The sequence below is a fragment of the Pecten maximus genome, chromosome 2 (genome assembly GCF_902652985.1).
Source record: "Pecten maximus chromosome 2, xPecMax1.1, whole genome shotgun sequence".
In the NCBI taxonomy this organism is placed as follows: domain Eukaryota; kingdom Metazoa; phylum Mollusca; class Bivalvia; order Pectinida; family Pectinidae; genus Pecten; species Pecten maximus.
The window spans coordinates 21618008-21643937 of NC_047016.1; the positions used below are offsets into that span (position 1 = coordinate 21618008).

Genomic DNA, 25930 nt, shown 5'->3' on the forward strand with positions numbered 1-25930 from the left:
TTTCTGTTACTCAGCGATTATCTTATCCAAGGGACTCGACAGTAAAAGACTTTAAAATATATTACTTCTTTTCAATCACATGATTAAATCCGTTCTTATTGCAGACTTTTCCTTCATTTCCTTAAAAAAGTTCCACCTTCCTCGGCTACAGCTCATTGTAAAATTATAGGTTTTTGCTTTATTTTACCTTTATTTCATTCAAAATACCTCAGCTGACTTGGGGCCAATACGTCCCTGACTGACAATGACAATCAAATTATTTCTAAAATTACAAGTACACGAAACATACTGTACATCAAGAATGGAAATCTAGTTTGCATCTTCATGATTTCATTATTTGTGCATCTTGATTGTTACAAACAATACATAAATTGATAAATACATTGACAGGTGCGATTATAACATAAACATCCCCAACCCCTCCGAAACATGCACAAGCACAGGGTACTATACTTAAAATATATTCTCATATAGTGTTCCCCTCTTTGTGATCACCATCTCCATAGCATATTAAGACAGTATCATGTATCGAGGTGTCAATGATGATGATTCTGATGTAACTGGATATAAAACACCTGTTATTGAGATAATAGTCAGTTTTTATAACTGCAATCATACTATGCTGTATTATGTTATGTATATTTGTTTGCAAAGCTCTAGCATCTATATCGACCATAGACACCAAAAAAGACAGTTTAATCCTTAAATATAACTTAAGGCTAAATCATAATAAATTACATTGAAACTTGCATGCCATTGTTATGCTCAACCTTTGAAAATGTGGGGTAAATATGTCGCCTAGCTCGAGTTTCCTGTGGCCCTGACACTATGTCTAGTCTAGGACAAGAGCACACTACTATATGAAAACGTGAAATTCTGCGACACCGTTTGGTGTCGCTAACATATTGGGGCAAATAAATACAATCTAACGTGACAAAACACCTACCATACATATATAGATGAACGAGGCACCAATTTAGTCCCATATCGGTGTTTTATTCCGTCCGTATAGACCTTCGCTTAACGCTGGTCTAAGACATGCGTATGATGTCGGGATCAGAGGAAACTCGGGCCAGGGACATATAATAACGTTATATATGTCCCTGCTTGGGCTAATATGTCGTCCAAATGCACATGTCCATCCTTTTGCCTATTGTTTTATTTTTTGGACATAATCTCAATTTGTTCATAGTCCTATTATATAGTTGTATATGCTTCAGAATTGAAAGTTGATATCATGTTATTTAACGCTTATTTTCAAATATTATTTGTTTAACCATGAATTCGATGTTTGACAAATTACAGAAATATTAAATACAATGTATTCAATAATACACATAAAGTATCATAATATGAGCCTTCGAAGGCAAACATATTATGGGACTTGTGTATAGATATAGATCTGCAGTGCTAATTCACTGACAAGCTGGGCCTTCTAAATTCATGTGTGGGAAGATGATCTGATGAATATTACTTCCCATCATGAGTTTCTCGCTGTGTATTATCCTCTAACATTGTTAGAGTAACCTACTTATGATTTTTGACATCCATGAAATAAAGTGAAAATACTTACCAGATTGATTGTGTATGTACCAGTTTGCTTATCTTGGGAAGCTTAGACTATATATATATGTGTGTGTGAGTGTGTGGGTGTGGGTGTGGGTGTGTGAATGTGTGTTTGTGTGTGTGTTTGATCAAAGAAGTAGGTTACTGACATATATTTTGACTGTTGATTTCATTTCCTGGGCTGTCTCCTTCACTTTTTCTACATGTAATCTTTAATATTTGTGTGTGAGTACGTACATCTGGGAACGCAATCTGTCATCAGAACTTAACGTGCTCCAATATAATGATTGATTTGCTTGATTAATTGACCTTCAGAATTGATTGGTACATTTAAATTTAATTATCACTTGAATGTGCTTATTTCAATAGATGTAATACAATAAATGAAATCTATTATGAACAAAATCAAATTCTCGAATCTTCACCATTTCAGCAGTATTCAATATATCGCTGTCAAAAGCTCTAACTCACTGCCCATATGCATGCATGAATGTTACAGTAAACCTAGATATGGCTATATAGGACAGTTGATATCTGTGTTTATAATGTATGTTTATTATTATATCTTGTATTAAATGAAACAACAACATTTAGTATTATGTGTATCGTTTGGAATTCTTTATCAAAATTTTACAAAACTTTTATTACACAACCAAATCCTGGGCTATTGCTGAATCGTACTCTCATGTTATAATCATAATTAATCTATGTTTTCAGTTATATGTCTTATTTATCTTTATACCATTTTATACCAGAAATAGGTGACAGTGAAATATCTTTCAATTGTTTCCCTCAAGCTCATACTCTATAATCCTTTTGAGACAGTACTACTGTAACAGTTTATATCGGACTATCGTGCAATTTCACGCTGGACCTTAAAGATTTGTGTGTGCAATGTATACATATTTTGGAATGAAGACGTGTTGCATACAGGGAGTAGGTCAATGCAACTTTGACATCCTGAAGGAAAAAACATACTCTCAAGGGTCTACTAGATGCCCTGTCAATACAACATAGTATTTAGAATAATTACATGTATTTGTGTTCAGTCATCAAGTTCCTGTAAAAGTAATCAACATAATTAGTAGCAAGTCTACCAAGCAAGTTTCATCAAAATCCCACCATTCCTTCAAAAGATACTGTGCGGAAAGCAATCAGCCAATCAGATCACAGCAGCCTCATTAGATATGCACGGAATAAGTCTACCAAGCAAGTTTCATCAAAATTTATCATTCATTCAAAAGATATGCAGAAAGTGAATCCGGACGAACGGAAGAACGACCGGAACCCATCTGTAAACCCCTCACCAACTTTGGTGGATGGGGGATAAAAATATGTAAGCTTTCTATAAATGAACCTGGGTATATATTATATATTCAGGTCATGGGTCACCGGTAGGTGTAGCAATACATATATCATGAGCATATGAGCGTGCGATTGGCTAAACCACCCCATTCTTCTTTTCTCGCCACCTGTCCAACATTTACATGTTCATGTATCACTCTTGCGATACCTGCCCAGCTAAATGGACATGCAATTAGTAACACTCGCAGGATTCCTCGTAAGTCACTCCTCCACTCTTCTAACATATTTTATCTATCGGTAATATATTGCAAGATAATGTGTACAAGAGGAATATTTGTAAGAGTGTAATCACATTTTATTATACTGTTTTAAGTCTCTGACCGGACAATAAAAGATTGAAACCATAAATATACGTGTCATCGTACTATTGGTTACATAAACATAGTCTTTTCTGAGTAGAAATGTTTAAGATTAGTTGTCTTTTGCTGATGAGCTACTTGATCCTCTAAATTTTGCACTTGTGAATTTTCCAAATCCGTCCATAAATATTTTTTAAAGTTTAATTTCTTCCCTCTACCTGAAGAACCTGTTGAACAAGTTGCTTTTGTAGACAATGCTAGTCTTCTCTGCTTGCTTAGCAGTGGCAATGTAGGAAGGGTTTGGTGCTGAAAATGAGGTTAATGATGGGGGCGAAATAGAGAGAGACATCGAAGATTCATTCTGAGAGAAGTCACCGCTTAGGTCAACCCAATCGGAGCTAATGTCCTCCAAACTTTCACTGGATATCTCCATTCTAATGTCTGAACTGGATGGCAGTGATTGTCCGATGGCACTATCGGGTGAAGATGCCACTGAGGACAATATTGACTCATTTGAAGAGCAAGATGAGCTTGACACTTGAACCAAACAACTAGCGACTGGGTCAAGTGGCTGCTTGATAGCAGAGGAGAGACGGTTCCAAAACCACTCCTGTAGATCGACTTTGGTGTAGTCACACAAACTCACATAACGCAGTATCTGTGGGATTACCGTCATAGGCTCTATGATGACAGGAATGAGTTTCTTCGCACGAGCACCTTCAAAATACCAATACAATTGCAATTAAACATTACAAAACGTTTAGACATTCAAATTACAAAAAACTCGATACTAGCTATTACTATGTTGGATATATGTTATTGCATGTATGTTATATATGTGTACAGGGGCAGAAGATTTCATAGACAGTTGATCAAATAAGATGCTAGGGAACAATTGGGCAAAATATAAGACACATGACGAGATTCAACTGAGAACCGAACAGAACAGAATATGAGGTGGAACAAAAGGATGGGACAGAGAAGGAAGGCAGGAAAAAGAAAAAAATGAATGATAAACAGAGAAAGAAAGTGGGACAGAGACAAATGAAGGATGAACATGGATGGAAGACAGAACAGGGCCAAATTAGGGATTGGAAAGAGAAGGAAGACATGACAGGGACAAATGAAGGATGGAACAGAGAAGGAAGGTGGGACAAGGACAAATGAAAGATGATAAAAAAGAAGATGGGACAGGGACAAATGAAGGATAGGGACAGGGACAAATGAAGGAAGGAACAGAAAAGGAAAAAAGTACAGGGACAAACGAAGGATGGGACAGAGATGAAATATATCACAGGACCTGGGACTATTGAAAAACTGCTAGTATTTACTATTGCTATTATTTAGTTTATTTATAAGTGTTGATTTGATGTATTTCTATATTGTGAGTGCCATTTTTGTCATAATGTATGAATTGTGTTCAGTGTATAGGATCTTAAAATTTCTGGTACTTTCTGTAAAATACATGGGCTTGAAAGAGTGGTTTGTGGGTAGACAATGAATGGACCTTGGATGTAAGGCGATTTGATCTGCTACCATTTGATGATGGTGAGCTAAACATAGACCTAGGGTTCAGACAGGACTGGGCACTATAAGTTTTGTGTTTAAATACTTCACTACCAACAATGATTACCAGTACTTACCTGGAGACAAGGCATGAGCAAATTTAGACTGGAAGTCACAGGCACTGCTCTGCAGGTAATTATTGGAGAGAATGATGACCATCTTTCGGCAGCTGTAAGAAGTAAAATACATCTATACAAAATCTTAAAAATAAACAAGAACTGGACACGCTATATTTCTTCCAATCCTCTATACAAATGATTTTCTATTAAATCATTAAAGAAGCAACTAAAATATATCTTCAAAGTAATATAAATGACAAATATATTGTAATTGTATTAAACTAATTCAGGTACTGATCATATGTGTAACGTTTCCAGGCACTGATCATGTGTGTTAAGATTCCAGGAACTGTTCATATGTGTAACGTTTCCAGGCACTGATCATGTGTGTTAAGATTCCAGGAACTGTTCATATGTGTAATGTTTCCAGATACTGTTCATGTGTGTAAAGTTTCCAGGTACTATTCATGTGTGTAAAGTTCCCAGATACTGTTCATGTGTGTAAAGTATCCAGTTACTGTTCATGTGTGTAAAGTTTCCAGGTACTATTCATGTGTGTAAAGTTTCCAGATACTGTTCATATGTGTAAAGTTATCAGGTACTGATCATGTGTGTAAAGTTTCCAGGTACTGATCATGTGTGTACAATTTTCAGGCACTGATTATGTGTGTAAAGTTTCCAGGTACTATTCATGTGTGTAAAGTATTCAGTTACTGATCATGTGTGTAAAGTATCCAGTTACTGATCATGTGTGTAAAGTTCCCAGGTACTGTTCATGTGTGTAAAGTATCCAGTTACTGATCATGTGTCTAAAGTTTCCAGGTACTGATCATGTGTGTACACTTTTCAGGCACTGATCATGTGTGTAAAGTTTCAAGGTATTGATTATGGGTGTAAAGTTTCCAGATACCGTTCATGTGTGTAAAGTTTCCAGGTACTTTTCATGTGTGTAAAGTTTCCAGGTACTGTTCATGTGTGTAAAGTGTTCAAGCACTATTGATGTGTGTAAAGTTTCCAGGTACTATTCATGTGTGTAAAGTTTCCAGGTACTATTCATGTGTGTGTAAAGTTTCCAGGTACTATTCATGTGTGTAAAGCTTCCAGGTACTGATCATGTGTCTAAAGTTTCCAGGTACTGATCATGTGTGTAAAGTTTCCAGGTACTATTCATGTGTGTAAAGTTTCCAGATACTGTTCATATGTGTAAAGTTATCAGGTACTGATCATGTGTGTTAAGATTCCAGGAACTGTTCATATGTGTAATATTTCTTCCAATCCTCTATACAAATGATTTTCTATTAAATCATTAAAGAAGCAACTAAAATATATCTTCAAAGTAATATAAATGACAAATATATTGTAATTGTATTAAACTAATTCAGGTACTGATCATATGTGTAACGTTTCCAGGCACTGATCATGTGTGTTAAGATTCCAGGAACTGTTCATATGTGTAATGTTTCCAGATACTGTTCATGTGTGTAAAGTTTCCAGGTACTATTCATGTGTGTAAAGTTCCCAGATACTGTTCATGTGTGTAAAGTATCCAGTTACTGATCATGTGTGTAAAGTATCCAGTTACTGATCATGTGTGTAAAGTTCCCTAGATACTGTTCATGTGTGTAAAGTATCCAGTTACTGATCATGTGTGTAAAGTTTCCAGGTACAAATCATGTGTGTAAGGTTTCCAGGTACTGATCATGTTTGTAAAGTTTCCAGGTACTAATCATGTGTGTAAAGTATCCAGTTACTGATCATGTGTGTAAAGTTTCCAGGTACTATTCATGTGTGTAAAGCTTCCAGGTACTGATCATGTGTCTAAAGTTTCCAGGTACCAATCATATGTGTAAAGTTTCCATGTACTGATCATGTGTGTAAGGTTTCCAGGTACTGTTCATGTGTGTAAAGTTTCCAGGTACTATTCATGTGTGTAAAGCTTCCAGGTACTATTCATGTGTGTAAAGTTTCCAGATACTGTTCATATGTGTAAAGTTATCAGGTACTGATCATGTGTGTAAAGTTTCCAGGTACTGATCATGTGTGTACAATTTTCAGGCACTGATTATGTGTGTAAAGTTTCCAGGTACTATTCATGTGTGTAAAGTATTCAGTTACTGATCATGTGTGTAAAGTTTCCAGGTACTGATCATGTGTCTAAAGTTTCCAGGTACGGATCATGTGTGTAAAGTTTCCAGGTACTGATCATGTGTGTAAAGTTTCCAGGTACTGATCATGTGTGTAAAGTTTCCAGGTATTGATCATGTGTGTAAAGTTTCCAGGTACTGATCATGTGTGTACAATTTTCAGGCACTGATCATGTGTGTAAAGTTTCAAGGTATTGATTATGGGTGTAAAGTTTCCAGATACTGTTCATGTGTGTAAAGTTTCCAGGTACTTTTCATGTGTGTAAAGTTTCAAGGTACTGTTCATGTGTGTAAAGTGTTCAAGCACTATTGATGTGTGTAAAGTTTCCAGGTACTATTCATGTGTGTAAAGTTTCCAGGTACTATTCATGTGTGTGTAAAGTTTCCAGGTACTGGTCATGTGTGTAAAGTTTCCAGGTACTAATCATGTGTGTAAAGTTTCCTGGTACTGGTCATGTGTGTAAAGTTTCCAGGTACTAATTATATGTGTAAAGTTTCCTGGTACTGATCATGTGTGTAAAGTTTCCAGGTACTATTCATGTGTGTAAAGTTTCCAGGTACTATTCATGTGTGTAAAGTTTCATAAAAAAACTTTCATGGAGTAATGAGTATTATTCCAGATAAACTTAAAAACAAAATATTTTCAAACTGTTTATATTAATTAACAGAATGTCCAAGTGCTTATTCATTGTCCCTCGTAATAAACCTTCTGACCTTGGAATTCTTGGAAGATTTGTTCCACCTGTGTCCACTTACCGTGACTCAATGAGCTTTGCCTCTATAACATATTTAGCTGCACCTGGCAGGTCGTCCCTGCCTGGAATGAACAGTTTCAGTTTGTGCGGTTCACCTTCCAGTGTCTGAATCATATCCATTACGAAATGGAGATCTTTTCCCTCGTGGTTGTAAGACACAAATGCATCAAAGTACTGGGAGTAATTGTTGTCAACTACAAAATTCAAATTCCAACAAATGCACTTTGGATATTTGACAGTAGGTTATACACTGAATAATATATGAGTTCAATTTTGTCTGTCTATAAAAGTGTATTTTTAATAAATGTAAGCAGAATTATGTCACATTATTAACAAAGCAACATATTTTGATTTCTTAAAAACGGTTGCTCTCTACTCTTCTTGATCATGGGAGCTGTGTCTTTGTCGCAATGCCTACAGGGTGTTAGAATTAAGTGTTTTCCTCTTTACACCTATAAGCATTCAAGGGACTTCTCTCTGTTATGTCACTACTTATAATTCACTTGTTTAAGTACCATTTATCACCCATTTCTGAAGTCTAGTACTATCCCTCTTACAGTCTAGTACTATCCCACTTACAGTCTAGTACTATCCCTCTTACAGTCTTTTACTATCTCTCTAATAGTCTATTCTCTCTTACAGTCTATTGCCAATCCCTCTTACATAATATTATTTTCCCTCTTATAGTCAAGTACTATTCCTATTACAGATTATTACTATTCCTCTTACATCAGATTATGTTTCCTCATACAGTCTATCCCTCTTGACTTACAGTTTAAAAACATCACTCTTAAGGTCCATTACCGCCCCACTTACAGTCTATTATCACCCCATTTACAGTCTATTACCGCCCCATTTACAGTCTATTACCGCCGTATTTACAGTCTATTACCACCCCATTTACAGTCTATTACCACCCCATTTGCAGTCTATTACTGCCCCATTTACAGTCTATTACCACCCCATTTACAGTCCATTACCAACCCATTCAAGTCTATTACCACCCCATTTGCAGTCTATTACTGCCCCCATTTACAGTCTATTACCACCCCATTTATAGTCTATTATCACCCCATTTCCAGTCTATTACCACCCCATTTACAGTCTATTACCACCCCATTTAAGTCTATTACCGCCCAACTAACAGTCGATTACCACCCCATTTACAGTCTAATACAGCTCTATTTACAGTCTATTACCACGCCATTTACAGTCTATTACCGCCCCATTTACAGTCCATTACCATCCCATTTACAGTCTATTGCCACCCCATTTACAGTCTATTACCGCCCCATTTACAGTCTATTACCACCCCATTTACAGTCTATTACCACCCCATTTACAGTATATTACCGCCCCATTACAGTCTATTACCACCCCATTTACAGTCCATTACCACCCCATTTACAGTCTATTACCACCCCATTTACAGTATATTACAACCCCATTTACAGTCCATTACCACCCCATTTCCAGTCTATTACCACCCCATTTACAGTCTATTACCACCCCATTTAAGTCTATTACCGCCCAACTAACAGTCGATTACCACCCCATTTACAGTCTAATACAGCTCTATTTACAGTCTATTACCACGCCATTTACAGTCTATTACCGCCCCATTTACAGTCCATTACCATCCCATTTACAGTCTATTGCCACCCCATTTACAGTCTATTACCGCCCCATTTACAGTTTATTACCACCCCATTTACAGTCTATTACCACCCCATTTACAGTATATTACCGCCCCATTACAGTCTATTACCACCCCATTTACAGTCCATTACCACCCCATTTACAGTCTATTACCACCCCATTTACAGTATATTACAACCCCATTTACAGTCCATTACCACCCCATTTACAGTCTATTACCACTCCATTTACAGTCTATTACCATCCCATTTACAGTATATTACCACCCATTTACAGTCCATTACCACCCCATTTACAGTCTATTACCACTCCATTTACAGTCTATTACCACTCCATTTACAGTCTATTACCACCCATTTACAGTCTATTACCGCCCCATTTACAGTCTATTACTGCCCCATTTACAGTCTATTACTATCCCATTTACAGTATATTACCACCCCATTTACAGTCTATTACTTTCCCATTTACAGTATATTACCACCCCATTTACAGTCTATTACCACCCCATTTACAGTACATTACCACCCAATTTACAGTCTATTACCACCCCATTTACAGTCCATTACCACCCCATTTACAGTCTATTACCACTCCATTTACTGTCTATTACCACCCCATTTACAGTCCATTACCCCCCATTTAAGTCTATTACCGCCCCATTTACAGTCTATTACCACCCAATTTAGAGTCTATTACTATCCCATTTACAGTATATTACCAACCCATTTACAGTCTATTACCACCCCATTTACAGTCCATTTCCACCCCATTTACAGTCTATTATCACCCATTTACAGTATATTATCACCCCATTTACTGTCCATTACCGCCCCATTTACAGTCTATTACCACCCCATTTACAGTCTATTATCACCCATTTACAGTATATTATCACCCCATTTACAGTCTATTACCACCCGTTTTACAGTCTATTACCACTCCATTTACAGTCTATTACCACCCCATTTACAGTCTATTACCGCCCCATTTACAGTCTATTACCGCCCCATTTACAGTCTATTTCTATCCCATTTACAGTATATTACCACCCCATTTACAGTCTATTACCACTCCATTTACAGTCTATTTCCACCCCATTTACAGTCTATTACCGCCCCATTTACAGTCTATTACCGCCCCATTTACAGTCTATTACTATCCCATTTACAGTATATTACCACCCCATTTACAGTCTATTACTATCCCATTTACAGTATATTACCACCCCATTTACAGTCTATTACTTTCCCATTTACAGTATATTACCACCCCATTTACAGTCTATTACCACCCCATTTACAGTACATTACCACCCAATTTACAGTCTATTACCACCCCATTTACAGTCCATTACCACCCCATTTACAGTCTATTACCACTCCATTTACTGTCTATTACCACCCCATTTACAGTCCATTACCCCCCATTTAAGTCTATTACCGCCCCATTTACAGTCTATTACCACCCAATTTAGAGTCTATTACTATCCCATTTACAGTATATTACCAACCCATTTACAGTCTATTACCACCCCATTTACAGTCCATTTCCACCCCATTTACAGTCTATTATCACCCATTTACAGTATATTATCACCCCATTTACTGTCCATTACCGCCCCATTTACAGTCTATTACCACCCCATTTACAGTCTATTATCACCCATTTACAGTATATTATCACCCCATTTACAGTCTATTACCACCCGTTTTACAGTCTATTACCACTCCATTTACAGTCTATTACCACCCCATTTACAGTCTATTACCGCCCCATTTACAGTCTATTACCGCCCCATTTACAGTCTATTTCTATCCCATTTACAGTATATTACCACCCCATTTACAGTCTATTACCACTCCATTTACAGTCTATTTCCACCCCATTTACAGTCTATTACCGCCCCATTTACAGTCTATTACCGCCCCATTTACAGTCTATTACTATCCCATTTACAGTATATTACCACCCCATTTACAGTCTATTACTTTCCCATTTACAGTATATTACCATCCCATTTACAGTCTATTACCACCCCATTTACAGTCCATTACCACCCAATTTACAGTCTATTACCACTCCATTTACAGTCTATTACCACCCCATTTACAGTCTATTACCGCCCCATTTACAGTCTATTACCGCCCCATTTACAGTCTATGACCACCCCATTTACAGTCTATTACCACTCCTTTTACAGTCTATTACCGCCCCATTTACAGTCTATTACCACCCCATTTACAGTCCATTACCACCCCATTTATAGTCTATTACCACTCCATTTACAGTCTATTACCACCCCATTTACAGTATACTACCACCCCATTTACAGTTTATTACCGCCCCATTTACAGTCTATTACCACCCGATTTACAGTCCATTACCACCCCATTTACAGTCTATTACCACTCCATTTACAGTCTATTACCACCCCATTTACAGTCTATTACCACCCCATTGACAGTCTATTACCGCCCCATTTACAGTCTATTACCACTCCATTTACAGTCTATTACCACCCCATTTACAGTTTATTGCCGCCTCATTTACAGTATATTACCACCCCATTTACAGTCTATTACTATCCCATTTACAGTATATTACCACCCCATTAACAGTCTATTACTGTCCCATTTACAGTCTATTACTGTCCCATTTACAGTCTATTACCACCCCATTTACAGTCTATTACCACCCCATTTACAGTCTATTACCACCCCATTTACAGTCTATTACCGCCCCATTTACAGTCTATTACCACCCCATTTACAGTCTATTACCGCCCCATTTACAGTCTATTACCACCCCATTTACAGTCTATTATCACCCATTTACTGTATATTATCACCCCATTTACAGTCTATTACCGCCCCATTTACAGTCTATTACCGCTCCATTTACAGTCTATTACCGCCCAATTTATAGTCTATTATCACTCATTTACAGTATATTATCACCCCATTTACAGTCTATTACCACTCCATTTACAGTCTATTACCACCCCATTTACAGTCTATTACCGCCCCATTTACAGTCTATTACCGCCCCATTTACAGTCTATTACTATCCCATTTACAGTATATTACCACCCCATTTACAGTCTATTACTTTCCCATTTACAGTATATTACCACCCCATTTACAGTCTATTACCACCCCATTTACAATTTATTACCGCCCCATTACAGTCTATTACCACCCCATTAACAGTCTATTATCATCCTTTTATAGTCTATTACCACCCATTTACAGTATATTACCACTCCATTACAGTCTATTACCACCCATTTACAGTCTATTACCACCCCATTTACAGTATATTACCACCCAATTTACAGTCTATTACTGCCCCATTTACAGTCTATTACCACCCCATTTACAGTCTATTACCGCCCCATTTACAGTCTATTACCACCCCATTTACAGTCTATTACCACTCCATTTACAGTCTATTACCACCCCATTTACAGTCTATTACCGCCCCATTTACAGTCTATTACCGCCCAATTTACAGTCTATTACCATCCAATTTCCAGTATATTACCACCCCATTTACAGTCTATTACTTTCCCATTTACAGTATATTACCACCCCATTTACAGTCTATTACCACCCCATTTACAGTCCATTACCACCCCATTTACAGTCTATTACCACTCCATTTACAGTCTATTACCACCCCATTTACAGTCTATTACCGCCCCATTTACAGTCTATTACCGCCCCATTTACAGTCTATTACCACCCCATTTACAGTCTATTACCACTCCTTTTACAGTCTATTACCGCCCCATTTACAGTCTATTACCACCCCATTTACAGTCCATTACCACCCCATTTACAGTCTATTACCACTCCATTTACAGTCTATTACCACCCCATTTACAGTATACTACCACCCCATTTACAGTTTATTACCGCCCCATTTACAGTCTATTACCACCCCATTTACAGTCCATTACCACCCCATTTACAGTCTATTACCACTCCATTTACAGTCTATTACCACCCCATTTACAGTCTATTACCACCCCATTTACAGTCTATTACCGCCCCATTTACAGTCTATTACCACTCCATTTACAGTCTATTACCACCCCATTTACAGTTTATTGCCGCCTCATTTACAGTCTATTACCACCCCATTTACAGTCTATTACTATCCCATTTACAGTATATTACCACCCCATTTACAGTCTATTACCACCCCATTTACAGTTGATTGCCGCCTCATTTACAGTCTATTACCACCCCATTTACAGTTTATTGCCGCCCCATTTACAGTCTATTACCACCCCATTAACAGTCTATTACTATCCCATTTACAGTATATTACCAACCCATTTACAGTATATTATCACCCCATTTACTGTCCATTACCGCCCCATTTACAGTCTATTACCACCCCATTTACAGTCTATTATCACCCATTTACAGTATATTATCACCCCATTTACAGTCTATTACCATCCCATTTACAGTCTATTACCACTCCATTTACAGTCTATTACCACCCCATTTACAGTCTATTACCGCCCCATTTACAGTCTATTACCGCCCCATTTACAGTCTATTTCTATCCCATTTACAGTATATTACCACCCCATTTACAGTCTATTACCACTCCATTTACAGTCTATTTCCACCCAATTTACAGTCTATTACCGCCCCATTTACAGTCTATTACCGCCCCATTTACAGTCTATTACTATCCCATTTACAGTATATTACCACCCCATTTACAGTCTATTACTTTCCCATTTACAGTATATTACCATCCCATTTACAGTCTATTACCACCCCATTTACAGTCCATTACCACCCAATTTACAGTCTATTACCACTCCATTTACAGTCTATTACCACCCCATTTACAGTCTATTACCGCCCCATTTACAGTCTATTACCGCCCCATTTACAGTCTATGACCACCCCCTTTACAGTCTATTACCACTCCTTTTACAGTCTATTACCGCCCCATTTACACTCTATTACCACCCCATTTACAGTCCATTACCACCCCATTTATAGTCTATTACCACTCCATTTACAGTCTATTACCACTCCATTTACAGTCTGTTACCGCCCCATTTACAGTCTATTACTATCCCATTTACAGTATATTACCACCCCATTTACAGTCTATTACTTTCCCATTTACAGTATATTACCATCCCATTTACAGTCTATTACCACCCCATTTACAGTCCATTACCACCCAATTGACAGTCTATTACCACTCCATTTACAGTCTATTACCACCCCATCTACAGTTTATTACCGCCCCACTTACAGTCTATTACCACCCCATTTACAGTCCATTACCACCCCATTTACAGTCTATTACCACTCCATTTACATTCTATTACCACCCCATTTACAGTCTATTACCACCCCATTGACAGTCTATTACCGCCCCATTTACAATCTATTACCACTCCATTTACAGTCTATTACCACCCCATTTACAGTTTATTGCCGCCTCATTTACAGTCTATTACCACCCCATTTACAGTCTATTACTATCCCATTTACAGTATATTACCACCCCATTAACAGTCTATTACTATCCCATTTACAGTATATTACCACCCCATTTACAGTCTATTACCACCCCATTGACAGTCTATTACCGCCCCATTTACAGTCTATTACCACTCCATTTACAGTCTATTACCACCCCATTTACAGTTTATTGCCGCCTCATTTACAGTATATTACCACCCCATTTACAGTCTATTACTATCCCATTTACAGTATATTACCACCCCATTAACAGTCTATTACTGTCCCATTTACAGTCTATTACTGTCCCATTTACAGTCTATTACCACCCCATTTACAGTCTATTACCACCCCATTTACAGTCTATTACCACCCCATTTACAGTCTATTACCGCCCATTTACAGTCTATTACCACCCCATTTACAGTCTATTACCGCCCCATTTACAGTCTATTACCACCCCATTTACAGTCTATTATCACCCATTTACTGTATATTATCACCCCATTTACAGTCTATTACCGCCCCATTTACAGTCTATTACCGCTCCATTTACAGTCTATTACCGCCCAATTTATAGTCTATTATCACTCATTTACAGTATATTATCACCCCATTTACAGTCTATTACCACTCCATTTACAGTCTATTACCACCCCATTTACAGTCTATTACCGCCCCATTTACAGTCTATTACCGCCCCATTTACAGTCTATTACTATCCCATTTACAGTATATTACCACCCCATTTACAGTCTATTACTTTCCCATTTACAGTATATTACCACCCCATTTACAGTCTATTACCACCCCATTTACAATTTATTACCGCCCCATTACAGTCTATTACCACCCCATTAACAGTCTATTATCATCCTTTTATAGTCTATTACCACCCATTTACAGTATATTACCACTCCATTACAGTCTATTACCACCCATTTACAGTCTATTACCACCCCATTTACAGTATATTACCACCCAATTTACAGTCTATTACTGCCCCATTTACAGTATATTACCACCCCATTTACAGTCTATTACCGCCCCATTTACAGTCTATTACCACCCCATTTACAGTCTATTACCACCCCATTTACAGTCTATTACCACCCCATTTACAGTCTATTACCGCCCCATTTACAGTCTATTACCGCCCAATTTACAGTCTATTACCATCCAATTTCCAGTATATTACCACCCCATTTACAGTCTATTACTTTCCCATTTACAGTATATTACCACCCCATTTACAGTCTATTACCACCCCATTTACAGTCCATTACCACCCCATTTACAGTCTATTACCACTCCATTTACAGTCTATTACCACCCCATTTACAGTCTATTACCGCCCCATTTACAGTCTATTACCGCCCCATTTACAGTCTATTACCACCCCATTTACAGTCTATTACCACTCCATTTACAGTCTATTACCGCCCCATTTACAGTCTATTACCACCCCATTTACAGTCCATTACCACCCCATTTACAGTCTATTACCACTCCATTTACAGTCTATTACCACCCCATTTACAGTATACTACCACCCCATTTACAGTTTATTACCGCCCCATTTACAGTCTATTACCACCCCATTTACAGTCCATTACCACCCCATTTACAGTCTATTACCACTCCATTTACAGTCTATTACCACCCCATTTACAGTCTATTACCACCCCATTTACAGTCTATTACCGCCCCATTTACAGTCTATTACCACTCCATTTACAGTCTATTACCACCCCATTTACAGTTTATTGCCGCCTCATTTACAGTCTATTACCACCCCATTTACAGTCTATTACTATCCCATTTACAGTATATTACCACCCCATTTACAGTCTATTACCACCCCATTTACAGTTGATTGCCGCCTCATTTACAGTCTATTACCACCCCATTTACAGTTTATTGCCGCCCCATTTACAGTCTATTACCACCCCATTAACAGTCTATTACTATCCCATTTACAGTATATTACCAACCCATTTACAGTATATTATCACCCCATTTACTGTCCATTACCGCCCCATTTACAGTCTATTACCACCCCATTTACAGTCTATTATCACCCATTTACAGTATATTATCACCCCATTTACAGTCTATTACCACCCGTTTTACAGTCTATTACCACTCCATTTACAGTCTATTACCACCCCATTTACAGTCTATTACCGCCCCATTTACAGTCTATTACCGCCCCATTTACAGTCTATTTCTATCCCATTTACAGTATATTACCACCCCATTTACAGTCTATTACCACTCCATTTACAGTCTATTTCCACCCAATTTACAGTCTATTACCGCCCCATTTACAGTCTATTACCGCCCCATTTACAGTCTATTACTATCCCATTTACAGTATATTACCACCCCATTTACAGTCTATTACTTTCCCATTTACAATATATTACCATCCCATTTACAGTCTATTACCACCCCATTTACAGTCCATTACCACCCAATTTACAGTCTATTACCACTCCATTTACAGTCTATTACCACCCCATTTACAGTCTATTACCGCCCCATTTACAGTCTATTACCGCCCCATTTACAGTCTATGACCACCCCCTTTACAGTCTATTACCACTCCTTTTACAGTCTATTACCGCCCCATTTACACTCTATTACCACCCCATTTACAGTCCATTACCACCCCATTTATAGTCTATTACCACTCCATTTACAGTCTATTACCACTCCATTTACAGTCTATTACCGCCCCATTTACAGTCTATTACTATCCCATTTACAGTATATTACCACCCCATTTACAGTCTATTACTTTCCCATTTACAGTATATTACCATCCCATTTACAGTCTATTACCACCCCATTTACAGTCCATTACCACCCAATTGACAGTCTATTACCACTCCATTTACAGTCTATTACCACCCCATCTACAGTTTATTACCGCCCCACTTACAGTCTATTACCACCCCATTTACAGTCCATTACCACCCCATTTACAGTCTATTACCACTCCATTTACATTCTATTACCACCCCATTTACAGTCTATTACCACCCCATTGACAGTCTATTACCGCCCCATTTACAATCTATTACCACTCCATTTACAGTCTATTACCACCCCATTTACAGTTTATTGCCGCCTCATTTACAGTCTATTACCACCCCATTTACAGTCTATTACTATCCCATTTACAGTATATTACCACCCCATTAACAGTCTATTACTATCCCATTTACAGTATATTACCACCCCATTTACAGTCTATTACCACCCCATTTACAGTCTATTTCCACCCCATTTACAGTATATTACCACCCCATTTACAGTATATTATCACCCCATTTACTGTCCATTACCGCCCCATTTACAGTCTATTACCACCCCATTTACAGTCTATTATCACCCATTTACTGTATATTATCACCCCATTTACAGTCTATTACCGCCCCATTTACAGTCTATTACCGCTCCATTTACAGTCTATTACCGCCCAATTTATAGTCTATTATCACCCATTTACAGTATATTATCACCCCATTTACAGTCTATTACCACCCCATTTACAGTCTATTACCACCCCATTTACAGTCTATTACCACTCCATTTACAGTCTATTACCACCCCATTTACAGTCTATTACCGCCCCATTTACAGTCTATTACCGCCCCATTTACAATCTATTACTATCCCATTGACAGTATATTACCACCCCATTTACAGTCTATTACTTTCCCATTTACAGTATATTACCACCCCATTTACAGTCTATTACCACCCCATTTACAATTTATTACCGCCCCATTACAGTCTATTACCACCCCATTAACAGTCTATTATCATCCTTTTATAGTCTATTACCACCCATTTACAGTATATTACCACTCCATTACAGTCTATTACCACCCATTTACAGTCTATTACCACCCCATTTACAGTATATTACCACCCAATTTACAGTCTATTACTGCCCCATTTACAGTATATTATCACCCCATTTACAGTCTATTACCGCCCCATTTACAGTCTATTACCACCCCATTTACAGTCTATTACCACTCCATTTACAGTCTATTACCACCCCATTTACAGTCTATTACCGCCCCATTTACAGTCTATTACCGCCCAATTTACAGTCTATTACTATCCAATTTCCAGTATATTACCACCCCATTTACAGTCTATTACTTTCCCATTTACAGTATATTACCACCCCATTTACAGTCTATTACCACCCCATTTACAGTCCATTACCACCCAATTTACAGTCTATTACCACTCCATTTACAGTCTATTACCACCCCATTTACAGTCTATTACCGCCCCATTTACAGTCTATTACCGCCCCATTTACAGTCTATGACCACCCCATTTACAGTCTATTACCACTCCTTTTACAGTCTATTACCGCCCCATTTACAGTCTATTACCACCCCATTTACAGTCCATTACCACCCCATTTATAGTCTATTTCCACTCCATTTACAGTCTATTACCACCCCATTTACAGTATACTACCACCCCATTTACAGTTTATTACCGCCCCATTTACAGTCTATTACCACCCCATTTACAGTCCATTACCACCCCATTTACAGTCTATTACCACTCCATTTACAGTCTATTACCACCCCATTTACAGTCTATTACCACCCCATTGACAGTCTATTACCGCCCCATTTACAGTCTATTACCACTCCATTAACAGTCTATTACCACCCCATTTACAGTTGATTGCCGCCTCATTTACAGTCGATTACCACCCCATTTACAGTCTATTACTATCCCATTTACAGTATATTACCACCCCATTTACAGTCTATTACTATCCCATTTACAGTATATTACCACCCCATTTACAGTCTATTACCACCCCATTTACAGTCTATTACCACCCATTTACAGTATATTATCACCCCATTGACAGTCTATTACCACCCCATTTACAGTCTATTACCGCCCCATTTACAGTCTTTTACCACCCAATTTACAGTCCATTACCACCCCATTTACAGTCTATTACCACTACTTTTACAGTCTATTACCACCCCATTTACAGTCCATTACCCCCCATTTAAGTCTATTACCGCCCCATTTACAGTCTATTACCACCCAATTTACAGTCTATTACTATCCCATTTACAGTATATTACCACCCCATTTACAGTGTATTACTATCCCATTTACAGTATAGTACCACCCCATGTACAGTCTATTACCACCCTATTTACAGTCTATTACCACCCCATTTACAGTCAATTACCACCCATTTACAGTCTATTACCACCCATTTACAGTCCATTACCACCCCATTTACAGTCTATTACCACCCCATTTACAGTCTACTACCACCCCATTTACAATTTATTACCGCCCCATTACAGTCTATTACCACCCCATTAACAGTCTATTATCATCCTTTTATAGTCTATTACCACCCATTTACAGTATATTACCACTCCATTTACAGTCTATTACCACCCATTTACAGTCTATTACCACCCCATTTACAGTATATTACCACCCAATTTACAGTCTATTACTGCCCCATTTACAGTCTATTACCACCCCATTTACAGTCTAATACAGCCCCATTTACAGTCTATTACCACCCCATTTACAGTATATTACCACCCCATTTACAGTTTATTACCACCCCATTTACAGTCTATTACTGCCCCATTTACAGTCTATTACCACCCCATTTACAGTCTAATACAGTCCCATTTACAGTCTATTACCACCCCATTTACAGTCTATTACCGCCCCATTTACAGTCTATTACCACCCCATTGACAGTCTAATACAGCCCCATTTACAGTCTATTACCACCCCATTAACAGTCTATTACCGCCCCATTTACAGTCTTATACAGCCCCATTTACAATCTATTACCCCCCATTAACAATCTATTACCACCCAATTTACAGTATATTACCCCCCATTAACAATCTATTACCACCCCATTTACAGTCTATTACCACCCATTTACAATCTATTACCACCCTTTTTACAGTCTATTACCATCCCTTTGAGTCTATTACTATCTTTTTTTAGAGTTTATTGTCATTCCCTTTTAATATTAATTCACTTAATACCCCTACTACTTACTACAGACCACTTCCTTTTGACAAAACTGATACCCTATACAGAAATATATACACGTATCCTATACCTAATCATTTCCATTATCCTCATATTATTTTACAGATACATTATGACCATCCTGTGGTAGGAAGACTTCTGTATTGAGAGGTACTCACTGTATACACTGTATAGAATCACCTTCCAGTTTAATTCAAATGTCAGAGAACAACTTACCATCTCCTTTACATAAAATGGTTTCCTCTTTAACTTGGTGGTCTGAGCTTTGTGAAACTGCAGAAGATCAAAATAGATTTTAAGTTGAAGATACGTTCTTTGAAAACACAGATGATATTAATAATTTCATACATATAAAAAATAGACCGCATGCATTAACTTTTTTTTTTTAATTGTTGAACACAAGGTACTTTTCCAGCTTAAGAAGGCCGAATGTATTTTCAATATTCATCCAACTTGCATGTACTTAAACACAATGCACTTATTAATAAACAATAAAATTAAATTCTAACTCACATTTCACCAAAAGATTACAGTTTTGTTTTCATGTCCAATGTTTTTTGTTCTTCAATTCACTATATACTGTACATTCACTATATACTGTACATTCCTTATATACTGTACATTCACTAAACCGACAAAAGTCTGAAGACAAAATAGCTTGTCGAGTGGGTTGAGATTCAGAATTAGTCTTTTAGATGTATAGGTCAAATGTCGTGGTCAAGGTCAGCAGGTCTGCTAATGTAGGACTTGTCACAAGGAACACACAAGTCAAATATGAAAGCGTTATGTCATACGGTTAAGATACTGTGGTCAAGGATAAAAAATTTAAGAGTACATGCAGGTCAAAGGTCAAAGTCAAGGTAAGCAGGTCTGCTTAAGTACCGGATACCAATGGGAAGGCTTAAGGTTTGGCACAAGGAACACACATGTCAAATCTTGTACGGTTAACATAGTGTGGCCAAGATTAGAGTTTTTCAATAGGTAAGCGAGTTGGAAAATGTAGTACCAATTAAAAAACGTCTGTCACACAGAACACATATGTGTCAAATACCTAATTATAAACTGTATCCTCATTAGCATAGCCACAGCTCTGTTTTATATAAACATGCATCAATCCATATGGACAACACCTATGAATAATGTTAGGGGTACAGCAACAGCTTCCCTGGTGAGCTAAAAAAAACTAATCACCAAGGAAGTGCAATGTCTTATCTGTGCACAAGGGGAAAACACAATTACATCATCCATGGGCATTCATTAAAACATGTATAGTTTATAAGATATCTTATATACACTATAAATGAGATATCTTATATACTGTATAGCAGAAAATTTCAGCGGGGCTTTAATATGGCGATTTGGCGGGTCCGTATATAGACTGCCAAAATTTAACCCATCAAAGTTTCACACCGCCAATTAAAAAGACGCGAAATTTTCAATTTTGCCAATAGTTTCTGTTCCGACCGTCATTTACCTTTGATAACTCCGGAGAGTAACGAGTGGGGCGTAACGTTGGTTGTTGCCTGGAAACTGTCGAGTTACATACGAATAACTAGTGAACAACTACACAAGATACATGCGTAGCAATACAAGTATGACATATACCGCATTATAATTATTTTTGTGAAAACAAAGCCATCTACCCATACCATTCAATGAACTGATATGTTAACACTTCACCTGTAGACTCATTGTTAAACTTACCTATACATATACAAATCATACAATAGATGACCATGGCAATACCATACGGTTGATTAAATTATCTTTGTCTGTTGCTTTTAGCAAATTTACATGTATGTGTTCGTCTGACGATTTTTGGTAATTTTCGGTTTCGAGAAAGAAGATTGATAATACACAACACACTTAATCAACATGGATAGGATGTATAGACATAACATAATCATCTATATATACCGGTAATACATATGCTCAACGCCAAATTAAAACCCTAGATTTAAGGGAAATCGCTAAATTTTAACCCGTTAAAATTTAACTTTCAGTTTTCATTACCAAATCGCCAAATTTTATAACCGCTAAAATTTCCCTTCATAAGGTACTTTTCTTTATAAGATATCTTATATAATATATAAGATATCTCATAAAAAAATATAAGATATCTCCACTCGATGAAGGAGTCGACATGAAGCTGAAACTACATATAATGGTTTGAAACAGATTCATAATTGCCATGTATTCATGTTAGCTCGAACACGACGTGACTAGCCGATCGTGGTCGCGACAGAGGGTTGATTGTGTATGTTCCGCGTGCCTTCCAACAAAACGGGAGTTACCTTACGGAGGAAGCAGTCATTCTCGAACTTTTAGGTTTTGCCGGTTTCACGAGAGTCTCGTTCTTTATAAGATATCTTGTCAACTTTTCTTTATAAGATATCTTATATATCATATAAGATATCTTATATATCATATAAGATATCTTATATCTTTTATGATATATCTTATATACTTTATAAGATATCTCATAAAGAAAACTTTGCAAGATATCTATATATTATCTTATTATATATAATATGTAAGATATGTTATATATTTTGGTAAAATGCTGGATCAACATTGCTCCGTGAATAAATGACAACTTTGCTTGCCATAATCACAATACAATCAAACCGGAAATGGGACGTAGAAACATAAAAATAGGGTCATCATCTGTAAAATCACAGGCCTACAAGGCATTAGTTCGCCCATCACTAGAGTATGCCTGTTCTGTGTGGAACCCATACACCCAGGAAAATATTTGAACGAATTGAGATGGTACAACGAAGGGCTGCTCGCTATGTATTAAATAAGAACATATACATTCACAGAACATCCAGTGTATCTGATATGCTGAAACAACTCAAATGGCGGCCCCTGGCTGACAGACGTACTTTTAGAGACTCAAGACTCTATCTGATGCACATAATTATCAACAACCAAGTAGCCATCAGCCAACACAACAGACTCATACCAACAAATAGGTAATCAAGGCATACCCATCACAAATCATTTCAACTACCACACTGCAAAACCACGGTAAGAAAACATTTTTTTTCCACGTACAATGTCTGAGTGGAACAAGATCACACAAGATATCATATCCTCCTGTCCAACAGCTGAATCTTTTAAGACTGCCCTCCTGTCAGTATATAACTCCCAAAATTAATGAATACCTATACATGTATACACATATTTTTTGGCTTTATCTTGAACTTGTTGAAGTTGGTCATTATCATTTAGAAGTAGAAGTAGAATCAATTAATCCAACATCTACCAGTGTATACACACTTATTTCTATATGCATATAGCCTATTGGCATGAAACAATTTATATAATTTTATATTATTAAACTACAAAGTTGTTCACTAATAAAGAACGACTAATTTTATACCATCATTACTCTGCACAGGTTGTATAATGTCTTGCTGTCTTTTTTGGTTCCTTATGAAAGCTTCTACGTCTTTTACTGAAAGTATAAAAAAATCTTATATCAACATCAAATATATGACCTGGATTCCTGGAATATTATATATATACTGTATATTAGGTTGAAGACTTTCTGTAGGAGGGGTAGTGTGAAAGTGGAAAGTTAAAGTCACCTAACTATCTCAGAATAGCAGGAATTCCCTTTATTTAAGTGGTAGGATGTCATGCCCTGAGAGCTGGAGGTCACTAGTTTGAGCCCCAGTGCAGACAGTGTATTTTTCATTACTCCTTCCTAAATTTACACATGTCCATTGTAAGTATGTTTGTACACATTGGTTGGCGTATTGTTTTTGAACGGATTCGAAATAAAAGTTTATATTTTGTTAAATGTTTATTTACAAATATACTAAATGACAGCGTCAGAGTGTGGATGTGTATAATGTACTTGTCGAAAGTGCCAAATGTTTTCCCACTACAACAGCAGTGGCTATAGTACTAATAATTAACTGATTTACCTATAGCCAATTGACAATCCTTCATGACATCGAATCTGTTGAGAATGTAAAGACCCTTCCACAGGCTGCCCACAGTCGGCGACACCTGCAGATTGTCTCGTGTTTCCCATTTTTCCAATAATTCCTTGGTCGGGCTTTTCTGCCTTCCGAAGTGTTCGATTTCCAAGTATGAAAATCCGACGAACTCTGCTAAACCATTGTAATCGTTAACATATCCTGTCTCTTCGTCCACGACTTCCGAAGGAGTGTTGAGATGCAGAGCGATGACTCTCCTCACGGAATAGCGAAGTGTAATCAAGGGAATATTGAGGAAGTGATCGGGAAGTCCCAAACTCTCTCCATTCCCGTCGATATCGATAACCTCTGGCATTTGTGAGCTCATTTCGTTAATTCAAAGGAATTCCGATAACAGAGACAGAGTTTTAAAACATCCAACATCTACATCTTGGTAACAAATTCAATGTCTAGGCGAAAATACAAACACCCATATGGTCTTGTTTCGCTTGTTTATCGTAAATAAACCTTACTTCCGGGTACGAGGTGAGCGTAGACAATGACAGTGAGGAAATGGGGAATCCCCATCAAAACTTATTTTTGTGCTTCACTAAATTACTATTGAAAAATCGACAGACAGACAGACAGACAGACAGACAGACAGACAGACAGACAGACAGACTAATAGTAACCTTACAGAGTAATAGCTACTACCCGTAAATATTACACTTTACACGTAAATAGTTATCTTACGGTGTAATATCTACTACAGGTAAATAGTAAATTTAAACGTAAATAGTAACCTTACAGAATAATATCTAATAAGCATAAATAATGTAGTAACCTTACGCAGTATCATCTTCTACTCGTAAATACATGTAGAAAGATTACAATGTAATATCTACTACACGTAACCTTTCAGGGTTATATCTGCTACCTGTAAGTGCATTGTCGTTACCTGACAGTGTACATAACAGAA

The 25930-nt window shown here is 37.3% G+C and overlaps 1 protein-coding gene across 1 annotated transcript; it reads right to left on the bottom strand.

Moving 5' to 3' along the window:
• Positions 1 to 3202: 3202 nt before the first annotated feature.
• On the bottom strand, positions 3203 to 25500 carry LOC117321505 (myeloid differentiation primary response protein MyD88-like). Its single transcript, XM_033875929.1, has 6 exons — positions 24958 to 25500; positions 24408 to 24482; positions 21236 to 21292; positions 7756 to 7948; positions 4874 to 4965; positions 3203 to 3947 (listed from the first exon to the last, which is right to left on the bottom strand). The coding sequence occupies exons 1-6, from the start codon at positions 25337 to 25339 to the stop codon at positions 3445 to 3447; spliced, it is 1302 nt and encodes a 433-aa protein (XP_033731820.1). The 5' UTR covers positions 25340 to 25500; the 3' UTR covers positions 3203 to 3444.
• Positions 25501 to 25930: the final 430 nt, after the last annotated feature.

Bases quoted from the DNA above. Each gene is read 5' to 3' on its own strand.
- LOC117321505 (XM_033875929.1), bottom strand. From the start codon at position 25,339: ATGAGCTCACAAATGCCAGAGGTTATCGATATCGACGGGAATGGAGAG. The intron at 24,483-24,957 runs GTAAATCAGTTA...TTATACTTTCAG, and splicing joins GGATTGTCAATTGGCTATAG to TAAAAGACGTAGAAGCTTTC. The intron at 7,949-21,235 runs GTAAGTTGTTCT...TGAATTTTGTAG, and splicing joins CATTTTATGTAAAGGAGATG to TTGACAACAATTACTCCCAG.